This window comes from Stegostoma tigrinum, chromosome 7 (genome assembly GCF_030684315.1).
Source record: "Stegostoma tigrinum isolate sSteTig4 chromosome 7, sSteTig4.hap1, whole genome shotgun sequence".
NCBI classification, from domain to species: domain Eukaryota; kingdom Metazoa; phylum Chordata; class Chondrichthyes; order Orectolobiformes; family Stegostomatidae; genus Stegostoma; species Stegostoma tigrinum.
Window position 1 is genome coordinate 19,424,486 of NC_081360.1, and position 23,039 is coordinate 19,447,524.

Consider the following 23,039-nt stretch of genomic DNA (forward strand, 5'->3'; position numbering starts at 1 on the left):
TGGATAGCACTTTCAAAGTGCAGCACTAAATAATGATGATGTCCACCCCTGTTTGCTGTAAAGTCCCATGATTCTACACGTCAGTCCTGTCCAAAACGATTGTTCTTCTGGATGCCTTTGTCACAGCTCACTTAATTCCTGGAGCACAAGTCATAGCTGGGACATCCTTTAAACATCTGCAGAGATATTGAAGCTGTTGTATTCCTCTGTCTGTTTATTCACCCAATAGACAGGGTGTGGCAGAAGAGCTGGAGTTCAAGGATGGTTCCGTTGACGTGGTAACCGTGGGAGCAGCAGCACATTGGTTTGATATGGAGAAGTTCATGAAGGAAGTTGACAGAGTTTTAAAACCCAAAGGCTGCCTGGCTCTGTACTGCTATACAGTTCCCTGTATATTGAATTACGATGATTGTCCCGAACCCCCAACCCAGATTGTCCAAGAGGTAAGAAATTTGAAAGAAAGGCTTGCATTCACATTTACAACTACCACATCCTAAAGTGCTCTACAGCTCTTGGATTGCAGCCACTATAGTAATGTTAGCAGCTAATTTGTACAAAGTAGATCACAAACTTTCTGATGGTCAGCAGCTCATTGTCCTAATGATGGTTTGGAGATAAATATTTTCTATCCTAACTTGGAGAGGTTACCTGCTAAGCTTCAAAATATTCGATGAGAACTTTTTCAGTTAACAACAAGGTAGACAGCAACTTGGTTTAATGTCTCATCTGAAAAGTTTCACCTCAAACACTCCCTCAATATTAGACTACAGTGCTATTTCTAGATTCTGTGCTTAGGTGTCTGGACTGGGCAACTGTCTGATAGTGAGATAAGCTGAGCCATTATTCATACAAGAAGCTCAGTCAAGTGATCACTTTTAATTGAAACTGAAAAAAAATGTTCTCAGGATATAAAAGTAACAAAAACAATACAGTGTGGAGCTGGAGGAACACAGCAGGCCAGGCAGCATCAGAGGAGCAGGAATGTTGACTTTTTGGTTCAGGACCCTTCTTCAGAACTGCGGAGGGGGAAGGGAACTGAGAAATAGAGAGACGAGGGGGCGTGGGGCTGGGGAAGGTGGGGGGTGGTGATAGGTGAGTGCAGGTAGGCAGTGGTGAGGATTGGTCAATGAGGTGGGAGTGGTGGATAGATTGGAGAGAAGATGGACAGGTTACATCAGGTCAAGGAGGTGGGGGTGAGAAGGAGGGTTGGACATGGGATGAGGCTGGGGGTTGGGGAGATTTTTAAAACTGCTGAAATCCACATTTAGGCCATTGGGCTGTAGGCTGCCAGGTGGAATATGAAATGTTGCTCTCAGTTTGCGGGTGGCGTCATTGTGACACTGGAGGAGGCCCAGGATGGACTTGTCACTCGGAGTGGGAGTGGGAAGTAAAATGGTTGGCGACCAGAAGGTGTTATCTGTAGCTTATTACGTCCCCACCACCACCCCCCACCACCACCTTTTCTGAAGGAAGGCCCTGACCTGAATGGTCCACATTCCTCCTCCCCTAATGCTGTCTGGCCAGCTATGTTCCTCCAGCTCCACACTATATTGTTTTTGTCACTTTTATATCACTGTTCTTTCCAATCTAGCAGGACTCACACCATTGTTCTGCCATTCTCACATTCCAGTCACTTAATCTGAGCTATCAACATCTTGTCTCTACCAATACTCGGCAACCACTACCCCCATACCAACCGCCCCCCACCCTGCAAACTATGGCATAAATGCTGTCCCCTCCACACCTCACTTCATCTCTGAAGAGTCATCTAGACGTGAAACATTAGCTTGCTCTCTCTCCATAGATGCTGTCTGACCTGCTGTGATCTCCTAGCATTTGTTGTTTTCAGTACAGACTCCAGCAACTGCAGTAATTTGTCCCTACACTGTAATAATTATTCTTCAATCAGACTCATTCCCCTTTCAATGTAAGCTTGAAGGACACATTCAGACATTATTTACTTATTTTCAAAAACTTCCACAGTTTCACTAAAACTAACAAAGGATACTGATGCTGCTTGTGAAGAGTCCTGTGTGGGTGGGATCAGGCACACGGTTCGTGACCAAGGAGAATCTAGTTCTAGTGAGGATACACTGGTGGTCAGTGCCAGCCTTTTTGAGAGATGTTAACTATGACAAACCCGATCCAGTGCCAAATGCCACGCATTCGGGGAGCTTCATCCTGTCCAGTCAACATTTCTCCTCATGTCTAACTTTCTCTATGTTTTTGTAATCTCCTCCAGCTCCACAACCCTTTGATATCTCTACACTCCTCTAAACCTGCCTTCAGAGCATTCCCAATTCACACTGATTCACCATGCCTTCATCTATTGATTTCCTAAGGTATTGAATTCCTTTCCGAAACCTCTCCACTTTTCCATATTTCTCTCCTCCTTTAAAATGCTTCTTAAAAACCTACTTTTGTTTACCTCCATGAATATCCACAAAGGTCAGGGACTTCCTTGTTCATGGGAAGTAATTATAAATCCAAGTTCTTGTCTTGAATGGCATTCAATGGGTCAATCACAGTTCATGGCTAAAGTTGGACACGGACTAATACAGTGTTTAGCCTGCAGGTAGACAAGACATTTAAGCCCAATACAGATCCATTATGGTTCACTGTCATGTGGCTATGCACCACTTGTCACTAAGAATTTACCTCTGATTCACTTGGGGTTAGGATAACATATTTGCTATACTACTGCTTAATAATCTTAAGGTTTTGGTTAATGGTAGGAAGACATGGGTTCACATCCTACAGTGGGAGACGGGAAAAGTAATTAAATGAGTCTTGAATTTTAAAAAGTGCTGTCAATGATGGTGACTTTGAAACTATTATATAAGCCCATCCAGTTCCTTCATGCTTTTTAGTAAAGAAAATCTGCCAATCTGGCCTGTATGTGACTACAGAAATGCCAGCAATGATAGACTCTTAACTGATCGTGAAAAGGACAGGGACACCACCTTGTTACATTCAGGAGGGTAGCTTGCCTTCTTTCAGACATTTAGGAATGGAAAATCAATATTGTTCTGACCAAAAGTAACTACATCCTTTGAACAAATGGTAAAAGTAAAATTTCCTTGTGTAGTTTGTTGTCAAGTGTTATTTAATGCTTCTGTGGAGAGCCTGGAGCGCATTAAATGTGCTATATAAATGCAAATTGTTGATGTATTCTTTTGTTCTGCCCAACAACCAATTCCAATTGCAAAAAGCTCCCCCTGTAATATGATTGACTCTGAACTGTGCTGTGAAATCATTGAGCAAACCACTCAGTTAAAGGATGATTCAGGGTGGGTGATAAATGTTGGCCCTTCCAGTGATTCCCACATTCCATGGAAGAATAAAAATAAGGAAGATATTCTTGATATACTCTAGTGCCATGCTTCCTCCAGAAAATCTCATTTTAATGCCATAATAATGTTTAAAACATAGAGAAAATGATCTCCCATAGAACAACCCATGGGATCTTCAGTTCATTTAATGGGTGCCACGCAGGCCTCAGTATTAACATAGTGGATCTAAGATGGGCACCTTTCCTCAGTCCCTCATCTTGAAATTACGAACCTTTTCTTCCTGATTTGCTCCCAGATTTCCAAATCCTCAGAGATTTGATTCACTTTTTTTCTATTATCCACAAATTATAGAACATAAAACATAGAACGGTACAGCACAGTTCAGGCCGCCTTGTTGTGCTGACCTCTTATCCTGTGCTAAGATCAAACTAACCTGAATAAACTTCTTTTTACTGTCATCCATGTGGCTATCATATATATGTGCTGATTGTATATTTTAAACTCAAATGTTGACTTTTCTTTCTGAACAGGGCCAATTTATGTTCCTTTAGGGAAATAAATTTGCCACACTAACCTGCCTGGTCTACATGTGACTCCAGACCCACAGCAATGTGTTAACATTTAATTGTCTTTCTGGGCAATTAGGGTTGGGCATTAATCGCTGACCTAGCCAGTGACTCCCATATCTTGTGAGCAAATAAATTATAAAATTTCTTTTCTGGAGAACAACTCCCAAGCATAGAGGGTTACGCTCCATGTGTCAGTGCAAGCAACAAGAATTTTTTTGTTTAAAAGGGCATCTGCTTAATATCAAGCAGCAGCCCTTAAGGAGTTGCTGTTCCTCTCAGTTTCTTGTCCTTCATCCAAATTGGCTAGGTTTCCATTTTTTAAAAAAAGTTGTTGATGTTAATAGGAAAGGCTAACATCCTAAAACCAGCTAAATCAACACCACCAGTAACCACCACAAACTACCAAAGCAGGTCAGGTTTTGCAATGTTGACAGTGCAGTGCAATGCGATGGTAACGTTGCTTCACAGTAGCTACATTCCATTTGAAGGAACTGTTTAGATAAGAGTAGAATCTGAGCATGTGTGAATACTTCATTACCACAATATATGTAGTTGTATATACTCGTGTCAAAGCCGGGCTGTTGAGACCAGGCTTTTAAACAAGGGTGATACTTTCAAGAAGTTGGACTCCACGCCAGGTCTTTGGAAATGCCAAATTGCCTCTCATGCTGCAGACTCGGGTTGCTGGCCAGGGTCCTGAATTCAGCCAGGGGTGACTACTCCCCGGTAATGCTGCGTTTGAAATGAGAAAAGAACAATTATGAAGACGACACGTTAAGCTGTTCTCTGCTTCAAAAACGAGCAAAATGTCCATTTAAAAATGAAAGATTTTGGAGCCAAACGTTAGAAGTCGACTTGTACATCAGACTGTGTAATAGGAGCATAAGACATAAATAAAGCAGAAGTAGGCCGTTCAGCCCATCGAACCTGCTCCCACAATTCCGTGCGCTTATGGGCTGCTGGGACTTTTCACCCACCTCATCCTCATAATATTGTACACCGTTAGTAATCGGAAATCAATTGGTCTCTATCTTAATTACACTCAGAGATTGAATTTGCACAGCCCTTTGTGGTAGAAAATTCCATTTATTCACACTCCTCGAAGTTTTTTTTAAAAATAACTGTTCTCGTCTCAGATCTAAGTGGTGCATCCTTATTTTAAAGTTGGGCTCTGGTTCGATCTATACACATCAACCAGGGAATTAACTTTGCTGCATCTTCCCTGTCTATCTCTTTAAGTGTTTTGTAGCTTTCAATGAGATCTTGTCTCACTCTTCAGAACACTAGGCAAGTTTGCCCAAATTCTGTTTACAAGTCATTCCTGCCATCCCAGGAATAAGTCTGGTGAGCGTTCATTGCACTCCATCGATGGCAATATCATTGCTCCTGAGATAAGGAGACTTGGGTGTCATAGATCATAGAATAGGTCATAGATAAATAAACTAAAGCTGCACATGCTATTCCATGCATGGGCTACCCAAGCTCTTTTATACAGCTGAAGCAAGGCTTCATGTGTCCTGTATTCAAATGATCTTGCAATAAAGGCTAACATTTCATTAGCCTTTCTGGTAGCTTGCTGCCCCTGGAAATTGGCCTTTATTAACATATCAACAAGGGCACAGTGGCTCAGTAGTTAGCAGGGACCCGGGTTTGATTCCAGCCTTGGGTAACTCTGTGGAGTTTTCACGTTCTCCCTGCATCCTCTGGGCTCTCCGGTTTCCTCCCACAGTCCAAAGATGTGCAGGTTAGGTGGATTGGCCATGCTAAAATGTCCGTAGTGTTCAAGAATGTGTAGATTAGGTGGCTTATGGGGGGGTGGATCTCAGTGGGATGCTCCGAGGGTCCATGTGGACTTGTTGAGCCAAAGGCTCTGTTTCCACACTGTAGGGATTCTATGATCTATGACACCTAAGTCCCTTTGTATATCTGCACATTCCAACCGCTTACCATTTAAGAATTGCTGCATGACCTTATATTTTTTCCTTTATAATAGACGCTAGCATTCCCTGCTGCTAATTCCTTACACTTCACAGTTCAATAGTTCCCTGTTTTCTCTCTTTTTTCCTTCATAAAAAGAGGGGTAAAATTTGCTACCTACCAATCCACAGGAATCATTCTAGAATCTATAGAATATTGGAAGATAATCACCAATGCATCAATGATATCTATATCTGCCATCTGCAACACTCAAGAATGAGAACCCAACATGTCTGGGGAATTTATCAACCTTCAGTCCCATTACTTTCACCAGTATAATTTTCCTTCTAATGTTAATTTCCTTCAACTCTTCATTATTCGCTTTGTTCTCTACTTCTGGGAAATATTTTTTAACCTCTTTCTCAGTGTATGTGAAGTTCAGCAGGTCAACCATGAAGAAAAGACAGTTTGATGATTTTTCCCAAGTTACAGCATGTAAGATGCAATGCGTTTCAAACTCTGCATGAAGTGAGGTTGACACAGTGAGTGTACAAATGCAAAACAACAGTGTCACGATTAAGTACAGCTGAGAGCAGTGAATAAATGCAACAATCCTATAAACAAATATTGCCTGAAAATGCTCACAGAGCCCCAATATTGCATTGCATTGACAGGTCTGAATGGTGTTCTCGATGAACTGGTACAATGTGCTAATTCTAAGAGAAGCTGTCTGATAGCAATTGAAGCTATGCAATTTGCAATGGACAGGATCAATAAAACAAAGGCTCGGTGTCTAGACAAAGTGTGTATAGGAGTGATGAAGTTAAGAAGGTTTCACTTGCTCTCATAAGCGATATGGACACTGCTACAATCCTCTAATTGATTTAATTGCAATGTGACCACTTGGAAAACAGATTTCCAGAAGAGGGATGAGAGAGTGACATGCAATTGATGATGATGCAAACACCAAGACAACTGATTGTAAATTTGGAAAAGGCAGTATTGTACGACTGATAGTGAAATACCAAACTGTGGCGAAAAGATGGTCACAAGGATATGTGAGGAATGCTTCTATTTCAAATTTATTGTTGTGGAGAAAGTCAAGACATGTTCCATTCAGATATCCAGTGATTTGGTGGACTGATTTCTAAAAAAAACACTTTCAAGAAATGTCTGTCTTTTTGGACATTTGAGCAAAATTTCAGGCAGGAAGTGTTGACTGTGAACATGTTAGCCTCACAAACTCAATGAAGTGCAAACCATAAAGGGATTAGAAATAGATTTCTTGGACATCTTGATGTGAATTAAGTTGTACATTTCATCTGGACAAAATGTCAACCTGAATTCAGTCTAAATCATTGGGCAGCAAATAATGGTACGTGCAACAAAGTAGTGAATAAATTATTAGTGGCCTCTTTAGGTCATGTAGTACGTGGAGTGTACAAATCACCATCACTAAACAGGTTCTCAGACTTCTGAACTAAGCAAACTGTTTATTTTAGGAAGTAGAATTCCTGACTGTAAAATGATATAAATGCACCCTCTGAATAGTTGATAAACAAACTGCAAACCAAATGGCAATGTGACTTCCACTTAATGGACGCAATGAGCTGCTCACATTGCTTCAGGTTCCACACAGGCCCACAAAACATAGAGAGAACTCTGAACATAAAGTATTCATTTACCTTCTGTGCCAATTATCTTTTCTCATTGGAAATTTTTCTGCCTCTGTCTGTAATGCACCTACATCAGTTTTAGCCAAACATTTCCTTTATGTGTATCTATAGAAGCTTTTACAGTAAAATTCTATCTCTGTTTCACTTGAGTATATGTAGTGGATCTATCATTAAATGTGGTAACTCTTTCCATTTTATGTTCTTATTGCAGTTGTTCCAAACATTAGTGCCGTATGAGACCAACGCAAATAAAATTGTGTGGAATGAATACAGGGACATATTTGATGCTATCACTTTCCCTGATAAAGAGAGGTAAATTTGATTTGATTTGTTATTGCCACATGCATCGAAATACAGTGAAAAGTATTGCTTTGTGTGCAATATGGGCAAATCATACCTTGTATAAGTATATCACGGTAATACAATAATTGCAAAGAAAGATCAACTCTAATATATGAGAGATCTGTTTATATATCTGATAACAACAGGGAAGAAGCTGTTCTTGAATCTGTTGCTGTGTGTTTTCAAATTTTTCTACCATCTGTCTGACATCACACAGCAATGTTAGCATTCATCTTTATGGGGTGGGGTGGGGGTGGTATTATTTTTCAAATTAACTGCTGGTATATCTGTGCACTGACCTGAATCTTATTGTTGAATGAAGGTAAAATAGTGTGAATGCTAGAAATCTGGAACAAACATAAAAAATGCTGGAGAAACTCTGATTTGGCAGAGTTTGTGGATAGAGGAACAGTCTGAAGTCATCTTCAGAACTGAAAGGTGTTGGAAAAATAATTTTTTCCATACTTTTTTCCATAGAGGCAGAGATCTAATGCAAAAGACAGAGGCATGTAAAACAGGTGTAAAGTAAGGTGTAAAACGAAGGGACTGGGTTCTCTATACTAGGAGCAAGACAAAGCTGTTGGGGAGTGCTAGTGGAGACAATCTAAGAATAATGTGATCAGTTTCTGAAGTTAGGAACAACCCCTCATTTTCTGCTTACGCACTTCACAACCTCAAGGTCTCAATATTGAATTCGTTAACTTTAGAAACTAATTGCATTATGTCTCTCATCCATTTTTATTACATTCTCTTTGCCTGCTCCCCTCAACAGCCTTGTCCTGTTTGATTTGATCCTAGTAAGAAAAACCATTCCCACCCTTTCACACCTGAATTTACATTTCTTTCTGCTTTTCTCCACTATTAACATGCCATTTTTTTTTGCACTGGGCCTCTGCCTCTGTCAAAAATATATGAAACCATTTTCCATGCACTTTCAGTTCTGAAGAAGTCATACTGGACACAAAGCTTAAACTCTTGTTTCTCTGAGGTTGTTGACTTGCTCACTGAGCTGGCTTATTCTCATTCAGATGTCTCATCACACTGCTAGGTGAATCATCAGTGGAGTATCCGATGAAGCGATGTTATTGTCCGGCACTAAGAATTTATACTATCTGATCCGTTATAGTGAGTAGTTTCATTTCCAGTTTTGATCTGTATGGGTTTATATATGGGGTCCAATTCTATGTGTGTGTTGATTGCATTACACGGGGAGAACCATGTCTTTAGGAATTCCCATGCATGTCTGTGTTTGGCTTGGGCTACTATAATTACCTCGTCCCAGTACACTCAGACAATGAAGGCCATCAGTTTAACTGGGGTAAGGTAACTATAGTAGCCCAAGCCAAACAGAGACATGCATGCGAATTCCTAAAGACATGGTTCTCTCCGCGTAATGCAATCAACAAACACATAGAATTGGACCCCATAGACAAACCCATACAGATCAAAACCAGAAATGACAGTACGCACCATAATGGACCAGACAGTATAAATTCCAAGTGGAGTAGAATAACAGCGCTTCAACGGAGGTTCAACTGATGATGTCACCTGGCGTGGTGACACAACATCTGGACGAGAACAAGCCAGCTTGGCAAGCAAATCAACAACTTCACCCACAACCCAAGCTACAGATCTTTGCCAAAATCTTGTTTCTCTGTCCACAGATGCTGCCAGACCTGCAGAGCTTCTCCAGCATTTTCTGTGTTTGCTTTAGTGGGCCTGCGACCATGATGGACACGTTATAGCATAGGAGGAGGCCATTCAGTTTGTTATGTCAGTACCAGTAGCTCTGCAAGGGAAATTCCCTGGTTACGCTTCCCATGTAGCCCTACAAATATTTTCATTCAGAGCCTAGATCATCCCATTTTAGAAGCCATATCAGAATGGGTTTAATAATGTCTTGTCTCTGTAACAGTGCACATTGGATTAGATTTGGAAACTCATCTCCATCAACATAAACCTGGTTCCTTCACTCGTGCTTCAAAGGCTTATAGCCAGATTGTCCCAATCACAGTGCTGGCCCTATACTGTTTAATATTTCCATTCACATCCTTTATGCATCATCGCTGCTTATGCTCCTGCATCTTATCACAGTCTTTGGCACAGTCAGTCAGTCCATTTTCTCTCAGGACCCCCACACCAGAGTGCCAGAATATGTGGTGTTCAGGCCTCTGAAGTATGGACATTGTCACTGAGCTGAGTTGAACAGTACCATCAATGATGGCAAATGGTTACTTTCATCCTGCTGTATTTATGGCTGAGGTGATTATCAATGCAGCAGGATTATTAAAAAGTGACACCTTTTACACTAACCTCAATGATTCTGGTTAAACGTGCCCCCATCCCCTTCCTTATCCTTTCTCAAGCCAGGGGCACTTGCCCTCAGTGAATCCATGCATTTCCAAAGAATGTGTCTGGGTCATCTCCTCACAGGAATGGGGTCACCTCTGTTCTGTGGTTCTCTTCCTTGGACTCATTACTTTTATTAATTGTCCTTTGTCTTTCTGCCCTCCCTCCAACTTTCCAGATGTTATCCCCACATGTAGAACATAGCATTTCTTGGGTTCATGCACAGGTGAAACAAACATTGGTGTGTTGTTGCAATCCTATGGCAATTTAGAATCACAGAATCCCTGTCATGTGGAAAAGGCCATCCAGCCCATTGAATCCGCACTGACCTGCCAAAGAGCATCCCACCCAGAACAGCCCCCTATTGTATCCCCATAATCCACATTTCCCATGCCTGATTCCCCTAACCTGCATATCCCTGAATACCACAGACAATTGTAGCACTAAGAATTTATACTATCTGGTCCGTTAGGGTGAGTAGTTTCATTTCCAGTTTTGATCTGTATGGGTTTGTCTATGGGGTCCAATTCTATGTGTGCCACCTAACCTGCACATCTTTGGACTGTGGGAAGAAACTCATGCAGACACAGGGAGAATGTGCAAACTCCACACTGAAGTCGCCTGAGGGTGGAATCGAACCCGGGTCTGAGGTGCTGTGAGGCAGCAGTGCTCACCACTGAGCCACTGGGCTACCCATAATACGCAGTTTTTTAGATTAAGCATTTATCCTAAAACCCGAGCAGTGAATGTACCAGTGGTGTTGGGTGTGCTATTGTTCATTCAGAGAGCTTGAGTTTTTGTAACAATATACACTTATACATGCATATTGTAGCTTGAAGTAATCAATAGTTATGGCAGAGGATCCAACTTTCTTTCAATCACATAGCTGATCAGGAATTATCGCCATTCTTACCAGTTACCATTAACATGTGTTGGAATGATTTACACGTTGAACTGAAACTGTTTGGCCAAGTTATGAATGTGCTTTCTTGACCATCAAGTCCTGGAGTGGGACTAAAGTCCAGAACTCTGGCTCACTGCCCTCAAGACCTCCCAAATATCGCAATACTATCTAAGGATACCTTTTGATACCTAAGATATCTATGAAAGGTGAAATTCTACTTTTGTGTTTTATTCTTTCATTAATAGCATCTTTCTTATCACAGAGCTGAAGACATTTATATCAGGCTGAAGAAACCACTTTTGTGGCTCGTTGGATTTCTGAATTCTTCGGTTTTATATCAAGCCTACCGAAAGGAAGATCCAGAAAATGCTGAAGTCTCATTGGAGAATACTAAGCAAAGGTACGAAACTGCATGTAAACCATATTCTTTCAGCTGATTTGCCTGATGATATTCAAGTGTATTGTGGACTTAGTGGTCCTGTGGCCCGTTCTGGGATTGGAACTGGGTCCTCCCTATTGATCCTAATTCATGTTAATGATTCAGATTCAGTAAAACTGCAGAAACTGATCAAAGTTACAGACGGTTCAATTCTGAGAACTGACAGATGAATTTGATCAAATATGTAATCAGGCAAATTTTAATATAGTTAATTCTACGTGAACGTACAGGAGCAACATATATACCCCTTTAGGGAACAGATATTCTTACAAATAGCTTCAGAAATAATTCCTCAAGGCATTTCATTTCAGTCATTTATTGACTTTTATAGGAAATAAATGTAAAGTGATAATTATCTATAATGAATACATATGCATTAAGCACATTGGATGGTAGATCCATCACCATGTTTGAAATAGAGAGGATCTCCTGCTCAATTTGTGCTGAATTCTGAAATATCTTTTCTAACCCTCACCATCTTAATCCTTTCTTTCCTCTGTCTTTCATGGTAAATGTTCCAAACCTTTACTTTATTCATTCAGATGTAATAACTTAAGTTTTAACAAGAGTTAATCCCCTAGGCTTTACCTTGATGAAGACTTCAATCAATTGAAGACACTTACAGGGAGTAAATGCCCTCTACAGGGGTATTTGGTACTCGAAGCCATAGCTTCTTGCCTTGATAGACCAACCACATCAACAGTTATCTCAGTGTTGGGAGGTCAGTGGTAGCCATCAGCTTAATAGAGTATGATATTTTAAACCCCACTTTCCCGCCTGCTCTCATCTTTCCTGAGAGACCAAAATTCTGTCTATCATCGCCTTAAATTTATTAATTGATGAACCATCTACAGCCCTCTGAGATAGAAAATTCAAAAGATTCATTATCCCCAGAATGAACAATTTTTCCTCATCTCAGTCCTAAATGGTTGGCCCCTCATCCTGAGACCATACCACCACATTTTAGAATCCAGGACCAATGGAGACAATCCTCAGTGATTATCCTATCAAGCCTCTTTGGAATTGTGTAGTTCACTGAGATTGCCCCTCATTCTTCGAAACTCCAAAGAGTATTGGCCCAATTTGTTCAGCTCCTCATCATATGAAAATCCCTTTATTCTGGGGACATACTTTAGTGAGCCTTCACCGAGGAGCCTCCAATGCAAGTGTACTCTTCCTTAAATATGGAGAACAAAACTGCACACAGGATACCAGATGTAGCTTCACCAAAATCCTGTAAAAATTATAGTGAGATTTCTTTTATTCCTGTAATTTCAAACCACTTGCAGTAAAAGTAAACGTGCCACATGTACCTACATGCTGACCTTCTGATTATTTTGTATGAGTACATCCAAGTTCCCACTTTATATCAACATTTACAAGTTTCATGTGTTGTAAGAAATGTTCTGTTTTGAAATTCTATCGACCAAAGTGATTGAATTATTTCATACACGTTCGCTAATATGATCTGCCTGCCATCTTTTCTCTCACTCACCTAACCTGTCTATATCTCTCTGCAGCCTTTTGCTTTCCTCCTGACACACCTTTCCCCAAGTTTTATATCATCCACAAATTTAGATAAATTACCCTCCATCTCATCAACTAAATTCTTCACAGTCATTATAAATAACTAAGGCATCAGCACTGATCCCCACGGAACTCCTCCAGCTGTAGACCACCAACTTGAAAATGCCCTGCTTGTGCCAACTCTCTCCTTCCTGCCCGATAACCAATCATCTATCCATATCTGCAGCAGCTCCGACTAGAATCCCTTTTCCTGCCTGAACAAAGTTAACAGCATCTCACCTAAAAGCAAGTGCCAACACAAAGATTTCACTCTTCCCAACCCACACCCTGATTGACAGTCCTGTGCTGTCACTGTACATTATTTTGTCAGCATCATGCCTCTGACTAGGGGCTAAAGGTGACCAAGTGGTATCTCACTGGATTAGTAATCCCAGTTTAATGAGGTCGAGGAACATGGGTTCATATCCCAACCCCATGGCTACTGGCAGAATTCTATATCGACTGATTATTATATCTATAATTTTGACAAGGTGAGTTGCATTATCATAAAAGTCGCGGTAAATGATGCTAAGGTAGATACTTGTGCATTGGGGCTGATTAGATAGACCAGGAAAACTTGGCGGACTCTGGCACAGGAAGCCCACACTCATCCAGTGGTGCTTGATGCATTACCAGCACTGAATGGCTGCTTGCAGCAGGTCTCCCTTGCTGGGCATGAAGGGTAGCACTGACTGACAGGGGCAGTGGGATGAAGAGAGGTGAGTGAATCTGTGTACATCTGCTTGCAGTGCTAGGGAGCAGAGAGAGCTGGAGATGGTGCACTGTAGTGACCCTAATAGAGGAGGACAGCCCATTAGTGAAGATGAGGCAGGTGTACTATTTGTGGAGAGTGATGGAGCTGGGCGTCAAACTCTTTGAGCCAGGGGATTACTAACTATGGGGCCCTTGTGTGCGCTGATGAATGCAGGAAACTCCAGACCAAGTGCAGCCAGCAGTCAGTGAGTGAAAGCACAAGAGGGCCACACCACTCTTGCTCCTTCCTGGATGTGGAGTATCTAAGGGCATGGCCAACAACAACTACAGGACTGCGTGAATGCTCAGAGGAGGATCTGCCATCTGAGGAGACAGTATCAAATCTGCACAGTCCGTCCCACCCCAGTGCGAGCGCACACGTTGCTGGGCATTGATGCTCAGTAAGAAAGAATATCATGTGCAGCATGGACATAACATGCAGGCAGACTCCCCTCTGAGGTCAAGCAAGGTGCAGTTTCCTTCGGATGGCGAGTGTTGGGAGCCAGCAATAAGTACCAGACCAGCAGATAAGCTGTCCAACAGGGAGAACCCATTAGTGTCTCTGGATGATGCCTAGAATGATCCCAAGGTTGTAAGAGTTGAGCGTTATGGTAATTCCTTACTGCCATAGCTCCTCACGGATCCTGCCTACCCACGTACAGACATTTCTCAAAACTGGTCATTTTTTTTACAGCACTGTCCACTAAATCACTGGATATCTGAATGGAACCTGTCTTCACTTTCTCCACAACTATAAATTTGCAACAAAAATATTCCTCACATGTCCTTGTGGCTACACTTTTTGTCATGGATTGCTATAAAAGTACACTATTTCACTATCAGTCACAAAATACTGTCATTTCCAAACTGACAATCACTTGTCTTGATGATTGCAGCCTGATCAAATGCATACCACTCTCTCAATCCCTCTTCGGGAAATCTGCTTTCCAGGTGGCCACATTGTGATTGAGCCAAATTGTGCCATTTCAGTCACTGTCACACGGTTTCTCTGTAAGAATTAATACAGTGATACCAGTTCACCGAGAACACCGTCATTCGGAGCTGTCAATGCAATGCATTACTGGGGCTTTGTGAGCATTTTCAGGCAATACTTGTTTATTGGATCGCTGCCCTTAGTCACTTACTGTCTGCAGTACTCGATCACAACAATGTAGTTTTGCATTACTGCATTCACTGCTAAGTGCCTTGAAAACCACTTCACTTGTGGGGAAGGAGATGGCCTAGTGGTATTATTACTGGACTGTTAATCCAGAGACCTGGACAATGTTGTGGGGACCCCAGGTTTGAATCCTGCCACAGCAGACGATGGAATTTGAATTCAGTAAAGATATCTGGCATTAAGAATCTAATGATGACCATGAACCCATCGTCAATTGTCAGGAAAATCCCTCCTGGTTTACTGATGTCCTTTAGGGAAGGTAACTGCCATCCTTACCTGGTCTGGCCTACATGTGACTCCAAACCCACAGCAATGTGGTTGACTCTTAACTGCCCTTTGGGCAATTAGGGAGGGGCATTAAATGCTGCCTGGCCAGCGATGGCCTCATCCTGTGACTGAATGAAAAAAAAACTTCATTCAGAAGTCGAAATGCCACTGTGTATTATGCACTCTGAAACTTGGGCCAAATCTTCAAATTGTCCTTTCGTCACAGTTGACCAGCTGAACATTGCGTGCACCGTCCTTTGAGACACTGTACTAGAGAAGCCTGGTTCTGATGAAGGGTCACTGGAAGTGAAACATTAGCTTTCCATTCTCTCCACAGACCTGCTGGGTCTTTCCAGCAATTTCTGTCTGTTCCAGATTGCAAGCACCTGCAGTTCTTGGTTTTAATTATGTCAATGCCTTGCACAATTGACACCAGCCTCCAAGCATCATCTATTCCCCAGGTCTTCTCTGTGAGCGACACAATTCTGCTCTGACAGATATTTGGTTTTGTGTCGCAAGATTATGGCTGCCCCATATTTCTTTCTCAGCACAGCAGAAGCTCTGTCTGATGTAAACATCATCTTCTGTAAATCAAGGCCACTGTTACATACAATTGCTTGATTGATGCGACAATGGAGGCACTCTCACAGGCAGTTTCAAATTTCCTACAATTACAGTATTACAAGTAAGTTCAGATTCTGGCCAAAACTTCATGTACAAAATCAACTTTTCTTTTGTACTGCAATGTTCATATTTTTGTCTGGTATCAGCAGATAAAAACATGATTTGCACAGTTCATCTGGGAATTGTCTCTGTACAACAAAGCAGTACACTCTACAAAGTCAAAGATGTAATTCTTGCTGCATACTTCGCCACATGATCATTAACGTCTTGCTCACAAATCACTGGCACATTCACCTTCACTGCACGTATGATGTTATCAGTGGGAACTTTCACCATGTCAGGATTTGATCCCTGCTTGCACTCTGTATGCCCCACCCTCATCTCATAACCTCCTGGTGCTTGGGTGAGTATTCGTAAAATTCCACCTTTGCTCTGGTTTTGTGAAGTAGTAATAGTGTTGATGTGCACTTTCTGGCTCAAATACAACTTCAGGTAGTCCCATTCCCAGTCCTGCCACTTTTCCTCGTGCTAAACTCGCCTGCAGTGTTTGCTTTCAAGCAAATAGTGCATTGGACATCATCTGTTTCACGGTAAGTGAAAATCTTACCCATTCATGCGTTCCGATTCTGTGTTTTGGTTTTGATGACCTTGGAAAGTCACTCCCTTATGAAACGTCCTTTTTTAAAGAACTTGAAGATTTATTTGCCTTTCTTTATGGACATATTTTAAACTTATCAAGAAAACAATACTGTAAAACATGAATGAGAAATGTAACTTTCTCCTTTCGTCATGTGCTAATTCCTTCTGGACTGACTACCGTTTTCCCTGACCTTGTGCCTGTTTGCCCTGGTCGCTGCAGAGAAAACTAAATTCATTTTGATTTAGTTCATTAAATTAAACTGTGATAGCTGCATGCTAACAAGATGAAAATGTTTGTTGCAACGAACTGAGAGAGGGTGTTCAATCTTGAGGAACCGATCTCCTCTCCTCACATGGCCATAACACCGGGTCAAAACTCCCTCCCTAACAGCACTGTGGGTAGACCCACACCAATACAGATTGCAGGGACTCAAGGCAACTCACCATCACCTTTTCAAGGACAATTAGAGATGGCCAATAAATGTTGACTTTCTCAGCAATGCTGTCAGCCCACGGATGAATTTTTTGTGTTCTCAAATATCACGTTATACTCGGATAGAATTTCCCCAATGCGTATTGTTAACATATTAAGAATCAGCAGTGACAGCTGTCCAATTTACAATGTCAGCTACAGGATGTACCTACCTGATGTAGATTTCCATCCTGGGAACTTTAATGCTCTCAATTTGGGGGAATAATGTATGAGGATCAATTGAAAATACTTTAAGCTGTTTGCAGGAACAGTACGCAATCTTTGAAAGTCACAGGACAGATTGAGAGAGCTGTTAACATACAGTATGCTGTTCTTTATAAATACTGGTGTACAATACAGCGATAATGAAATGATGTTATGCCATTATACATTATTCGGTCGGTTCATTGTGTTCACTCCATGTTTTAGGAATGATTTCTGAGGCCTAGGACAGGCCAAAGCAGATTTACTCGGGGTTAAGGTGCTTCAGGTCCATGGGAAGACCAGAAAAGCTGGGATTTTGCTCCTTAGAGTATCATACAGACCCACCCCTTTTCATGTAATCCTGCATTTCCCCTGATTAGCCCACCTAATCTACACACCCCTGAACACTACGGGGTAATTTAGCATGAACAATCCACCTAACCTGCACATCTTTGGACTGTGGGAGGAAACCGGAGCACCCTGAGGAAACCCACACAGACATGGGGAGAATGTGCAAACTCCACAAGTCGCCCGAGAGTGGAATTGAACCCAGGTCTCTGGTGCTGTGAGGTAGCTGTGCTCACCACTGCGCTGCCCTTAATTTATGAAGGGATTTGCAGGTAAGTAGTTGTTTCCAGCAGTGAAATGGTAAGTAACCCGAGGGGACAGATTTAAAGCCAAAAATACAAGGTGAGGAGAAAATTCTTTATCAAGTCAGTCATGATTCAGAATGTGCTGCCTGAAATGGTAGTGGGAAATTATTCAATAGTAATTTTCAGAAAAGACCTAGATAAATAGCTAGGTGATGTCACTCAGAGAGACCAGGTTCCTGTGGAAACATTCGCTGTTACATTCGTGTTATAGGCTAGAGCTATGGCTATTAAGGGTACTAGCTCCAATATTTTCTCCATCACACACATGACCAGGAATCTGTCCTGCTCTTACTGCCTACAATTGACACATATTGGGGAAAAAAAATTGCAGTTGACTGTCAATCTGTTTGACTGCATCATGAACACACCATATTCTGCCATCAAGTCCTGGGACTGCAATTTGAACCTGGAGCTCGGAGATAGGGATACTCTCTGCTATACCACAGGAGGTCAGTTATCTCAGTTGGCTGGACTGCTGGTTTATGATGCAGAGTGATGCTAACAGTGAGGATTCAGTTCCCATATCGCCGAGGTTACCATGAAGGATTGTCCTCCTCAACCTCACCCCTCACTCGAAGCACAGCGACCCTCAGGTTAAACGGCCAACAGTTGTCTCTCTCTCTCTGAGACAGCAGTCCTGTGGGACTATAGTGACTTTACCTTTACAACAAGAAAATAAATCCATAACTCCTTTAATGGGAACTAATTTTGCGATACGTAAAGCAATCAAGACAATGGGACGAATGGGGATAGCTCTATTAAATGATGTAGTGGGCTGAATGGTCTCCTTCACATTTCAACAAAGTTAATGTCACCCTGCAGGACATCACTTCACTATGTAGTTGCACTGGTTTCTCTAATTTGAATGTTGTTGTGTTCTGTATAGATTATATTTGATGAATTTTCTCTCTCTATCTCTAGGCTTCTGAAGGCCATGGGAGTGTCCAGTGATACTATTGTGGAATTCTGCATCAAATATTATTGCCTCTTGGCAAGTAAACCTGAGTGATGTTCTCAGGTGTCCTTCCAGAACCGTTTGTATGATACAGCCTAGCTTCTGTCAGCGAACCTTGTGACTCTTCAATGACAGGATTTCAATCCGAAATGGGATCCAGTTTTAAAACACAATAAATAGATGGACTGCTGGAGTTGGAAGATTGTTTAGCAGTAATAAATTTGAACATCCATGCAATGGGGTTACACAAAGTTGGTTTTCATTGAGTAAACACTGTCCCCTTTAACCATGGAGTCATGGAGTCATATGACGTAGAAACAGGCCCCTTCAGCCCACCATGTCGCTGCTGCCCAACAGACACTAGATTGCACTAATCCCATTTCCCTGCTTTGGGTCTGTAGTCTACTACACTATGGCATTTTAAGTGCGCATCCAGCTGCTGCTTAAATCTTGTGAGAACACCTGTCTCCATCATCCTCTCAGGTAGCTACCACCCTGCAACTGAACATTTCTTTCCCCCAAGATCTCTTCCAAAGCATTTGCTCTCTACCTTAAACTTATGCCCTCTGGTCTTGGACATGGAAAAGAGATTCTCACAATCTACCCTGTCTATACCTCTCTTGATTTTGTATACATCGGTAAGATTCCCCTAACCACCAACCTCCCCCCCACCACCACCACTGACCCCGTCTTCTCAGCCTGCTTTGCTCCAAGGAAAACTAACACACTGTATCCAGTCTCTCCTCGTGACTGAGACCTTTCAGCCCAGGCAACATCCTGGTGAATCTCTTCTGCACCCTCTCCAGTGCAATCAGGTCCTACCAATAGTGCAGTGACCAGAACCGTGCGCAATATTCCATCGTGTGGCCTAACCAATGCTTTATAAAGTTGAAACAAGACTTCCTTCTTCCTCTGTTCTGCGCTGAAGCTAACGAAGGCAAGCATCCCCTAAGCTGCCTTCACCACCCTGTCTCGCTGTGCTGATATCTTCAGGAAGCTATGGACCATGGTCCTGAAGTTCCTCTGTAATCCCAAGGGATCTACCACTCGTTGTGTGTATCCTTCCCTTATTAGACCTCTCATAATGCATCACCTTTCACTTATCAGGAGTAAATTCATTCCATTCTGCCGTGGAACACAGCTCTGCTCGCTCCGCGACTCCACTCTCCAAGTGGATGGGGATGTGTGGTGGAAGAAAGGGAAAACTACAAAGAGCAGAGAAAGAACAAGGATAGAAAAGGGGAAAAGGGTCTGGCGAGTAAAGGAGCTCCAACAGGCACATCCTACTCTGCCACCATCTTACTCAATCTGATCAACGTCAAACTATAGCCTGAGACCATACTCTTCTCTATCAACAATACCATCAATTTTCTTGTCAACTGCAAACACAATGATTATAACTTCTACATTCACATCCAATTTATTAATGTAAATAACCAACAGCAAGGGTCCCAACAGCAATCCCTCTGGTACAGTGCTGGTCACAGGTTTCCAATCCCAAAAATATCCTTCCACCTTCATCCTCTGCCTCCTATTTTTAAGCCAGTTTTGCTTCCTGTTTGCTAACTTGCCTTGGATCATATGGGTTCTTTTGGTCCAGCCTTCTAAGAGGGACTCAGTCAAAGGTCTTACTAAAGTCTGTGTTAAACCACATCAGCTGCACTATGTCAATATGTTTAATCACGTTTTCAAAAAAGTCAGTTAAATTAGTCAGGCATGATCTCCTTCAAATGAATCTACACTGACTATCCATGATCAGTCCCTGCCTTTCCAAACGTTGATTAACCTTATCCCTCAGAATTATTTCCAATAATTTCTGTACCACTGATATCAGACTAACTGGCTTGTATTTACTTGGCCTATCCCTGCTGCCTTTCTTGAACAGAAGAACCACATCAGCTATCCTCCTGTCAATCTGGCACTTCACCTATGACCAACAAGGTGTTAAATATCTCCACCAGGGCCCCAGCAATCTCCTCTCTTACCTCCCATAGCAATCTGAGATACACGTCAACGGGCCCTGGGATTTTGTGCACTTGCATGCCCACTAAAACAGCTTGCATCCTTTGGGTCATGTCTCTTGTACAAAGATGAGAGTGTTGTCTATCACCTCTGAGATAAATGTACCCAAATTAATGCGATATATCTCTCCAACATTGGCCTCAGGGAGGAGCTCGGTTTATAGTGGTGGCCCTGGCCAATGAAGGTAAGTGGAGGCCTATTGAGCTTCAGTGACTGGGCTTCATTGTAACAGAGCAGGAGAACTGACCACGTGCTGTTTATCAGGTGTTTCCCCTGGTAATTGGATTGGGGTTAAAATGAGAGTGCAGCTTAATAGACAGGGTTTGATGCAACTGAAGTTAACACTTCCCCAATGGAGAGTTTTACTGGATGGCAGGGAAGAAGTAAATTCTTGGAATTATGGAAGATGTAACCTAAACGAGGGAGGAAACAGTGCCTTAGCGCAAGTAACAATGAGAGTAGTAATCTCAAGGTGCAAGCTCATGCTCTGGGGAAACAGTTTGAAATCTCACCACCGTGTCATGTGGAATTTAAATTCAATGAACGAATGAATGTGGATTCTAAAGCTATTCTTCGTAATGGTGACTGTGACAGTTCATTGCTGTCCTTGAGGGACAGAAATCTGCCCACAATAAGGGGACGCTGATTTAGAAGTGAAATATGAAGGAATTTTCTCTCCCAGAGGGTAGTGAATATCTGGAATTCGCTGCCTACAGTGTTGTGGAGCCTACATCACTAAAAGTATTTAGAGGAGGTAGGTAGATTTTTGAAACATGGAGGAGATATTGAAAATGAGGAACTGACAATGCGGTAGTGGAGGCCTGGGAATGATTCGCCATGATCTTCTAGAATCATGGGGGATAAGCTCAAGGGACTGAATGACCTACTCCTGTTTCTATCTCTTATGTTCTTGCCTGGTCTGGAGCACATGACTCCAGACCATGGCAATGTGGTTGGCTTTTAACTGCCCTCTGAGATGGCCAAGCAAGCCCCTCAGTTCGAGGTCAGTTAGGGATGGACAACAAATGCTGACTTTCCCATGATGCCCACATCCCATTGAAAGAGTAAAAGGAAGAGGTGCCACAAGCTTCTCCTTGATCCCTCCTGTGGTTTCTCCCATCGGGTTGTGGTTGTAGACATGGGAGGACAAATGAGCAGGAAATTAATGCAGGAATGCTCTGTCCATGTTCCACAGCAACCAATTTGAGCACAGTAAGATCCCAAACACAGATAGGGTAATGACCAAGAGAAGTGTTACATGATGCTCTCACATTTGTCCCCAAGATGAGCTCATATCCCCACCATCACTTAGACCATCTATTTCCCCTTTTGGAACATCTCCCATCTCTGCCCCTCTCTCAGCTCCGCTCCTGCTAAAACCTTCACTCTCACCTTCGTTACCTCCAGCCTTGACTATTCCTACACACTCCAATATTAGTCTCTTCCAAATTCTCTCTTCTAAATTCTCCCCTCCACCAGCAGTTTGAGATGTGAAAACATTTCTAATTCCAGCACAGTGGCTCAGAGGTTAGCATTGCTGCCTCACAGCACAAGGAACCTGGGTTCGATTCCACCCTCAGGCGACCATCTGTGTGAATCTTGCACAATTTCCCCATGTCAGCTTGGGTTTCCTCTGGGTTCTCCAGTTTCCTCTCAGTGCAAAGATGTGCAGGCTAGGTGGATTGGCCATGCTAAATTGCCCGTAGTGCTCAGGGATGTGTAGATTTAGTGGGTTCCGGGGGATGGATCTGGGTGGGATGCTCTGAGTGTCGGTGTGGACTTGTTGGACCGGCGGGCTTGTTTCCACACTGCAGAGATGCTATGATAATGATTAATGTTTGATCTAGCATCAGTTGCCATTTGTAGAAAAGAGTCCCAAACTTTTATTCTTCCACACCATTCTAATATTTGTGTTGCACAAGTGCCAGGCACTGACCATCTCCAGTGAGACAGAATCTCCCCATGGCATTCAATGGCATTACCATTGAATATCCCACCATTAATATCCTTTGGGAATCACCATTAACCAGAAACGCAACTGGGTCTGTCATATTAAAAAGTACGGCTACAAGCGCTAGTCAAAGGCTGGGAACTCTGTGGTTAAGTAACTTGCCTCCAGACTGCTCAAAGCATCCAACCACCAGCTTCAACATTCAATCCCTCCACTAGCAGCACACAGTGACAGTAGTGTGTGACAGCTGTGTGTACCATCTAT

The 23,039-nt window shown here is 42.4% G+C and overlaps 1 protein-coding gene across 1 annotated transcript in view; it reads left to right on the top strand.

The window, feature by feature from the left end:
* LOC125454254 (putative methyltransferase DDB_G0268948) overlaps nucleotides 1-19,023 on the top strand; it is a 30,760-nt gene extending 11,737 nt beyond the window's left edge. Inside the window, exons 3-6 of the mRNA XM_048534842.2 lie at nucleotides 230-443; nucleotides 7,667-7,767; nucleotides 11,313-11,450; nucleotides 18,769-19,023. Of these exons, the coding sequence (XP_048390799.1) occupies nucleotides 230-443; nucleotides 7,667-7,767; nucleotides 11,313-11,450; nucleotides 18,769-18,856 (541 nt within the window). The 3' untranslated portion in view covers nucleotides 18,857-19,023. The remainder of the gene's footprint in view (nucleotides 1-229; nucleotides 444-7,666; nucleotides 7,768-11,312; nucleotides 11,451-18,768) is intronic.
* Nucleotides 19,024-23,039: the final 4,016 nt, after the last annotated feature.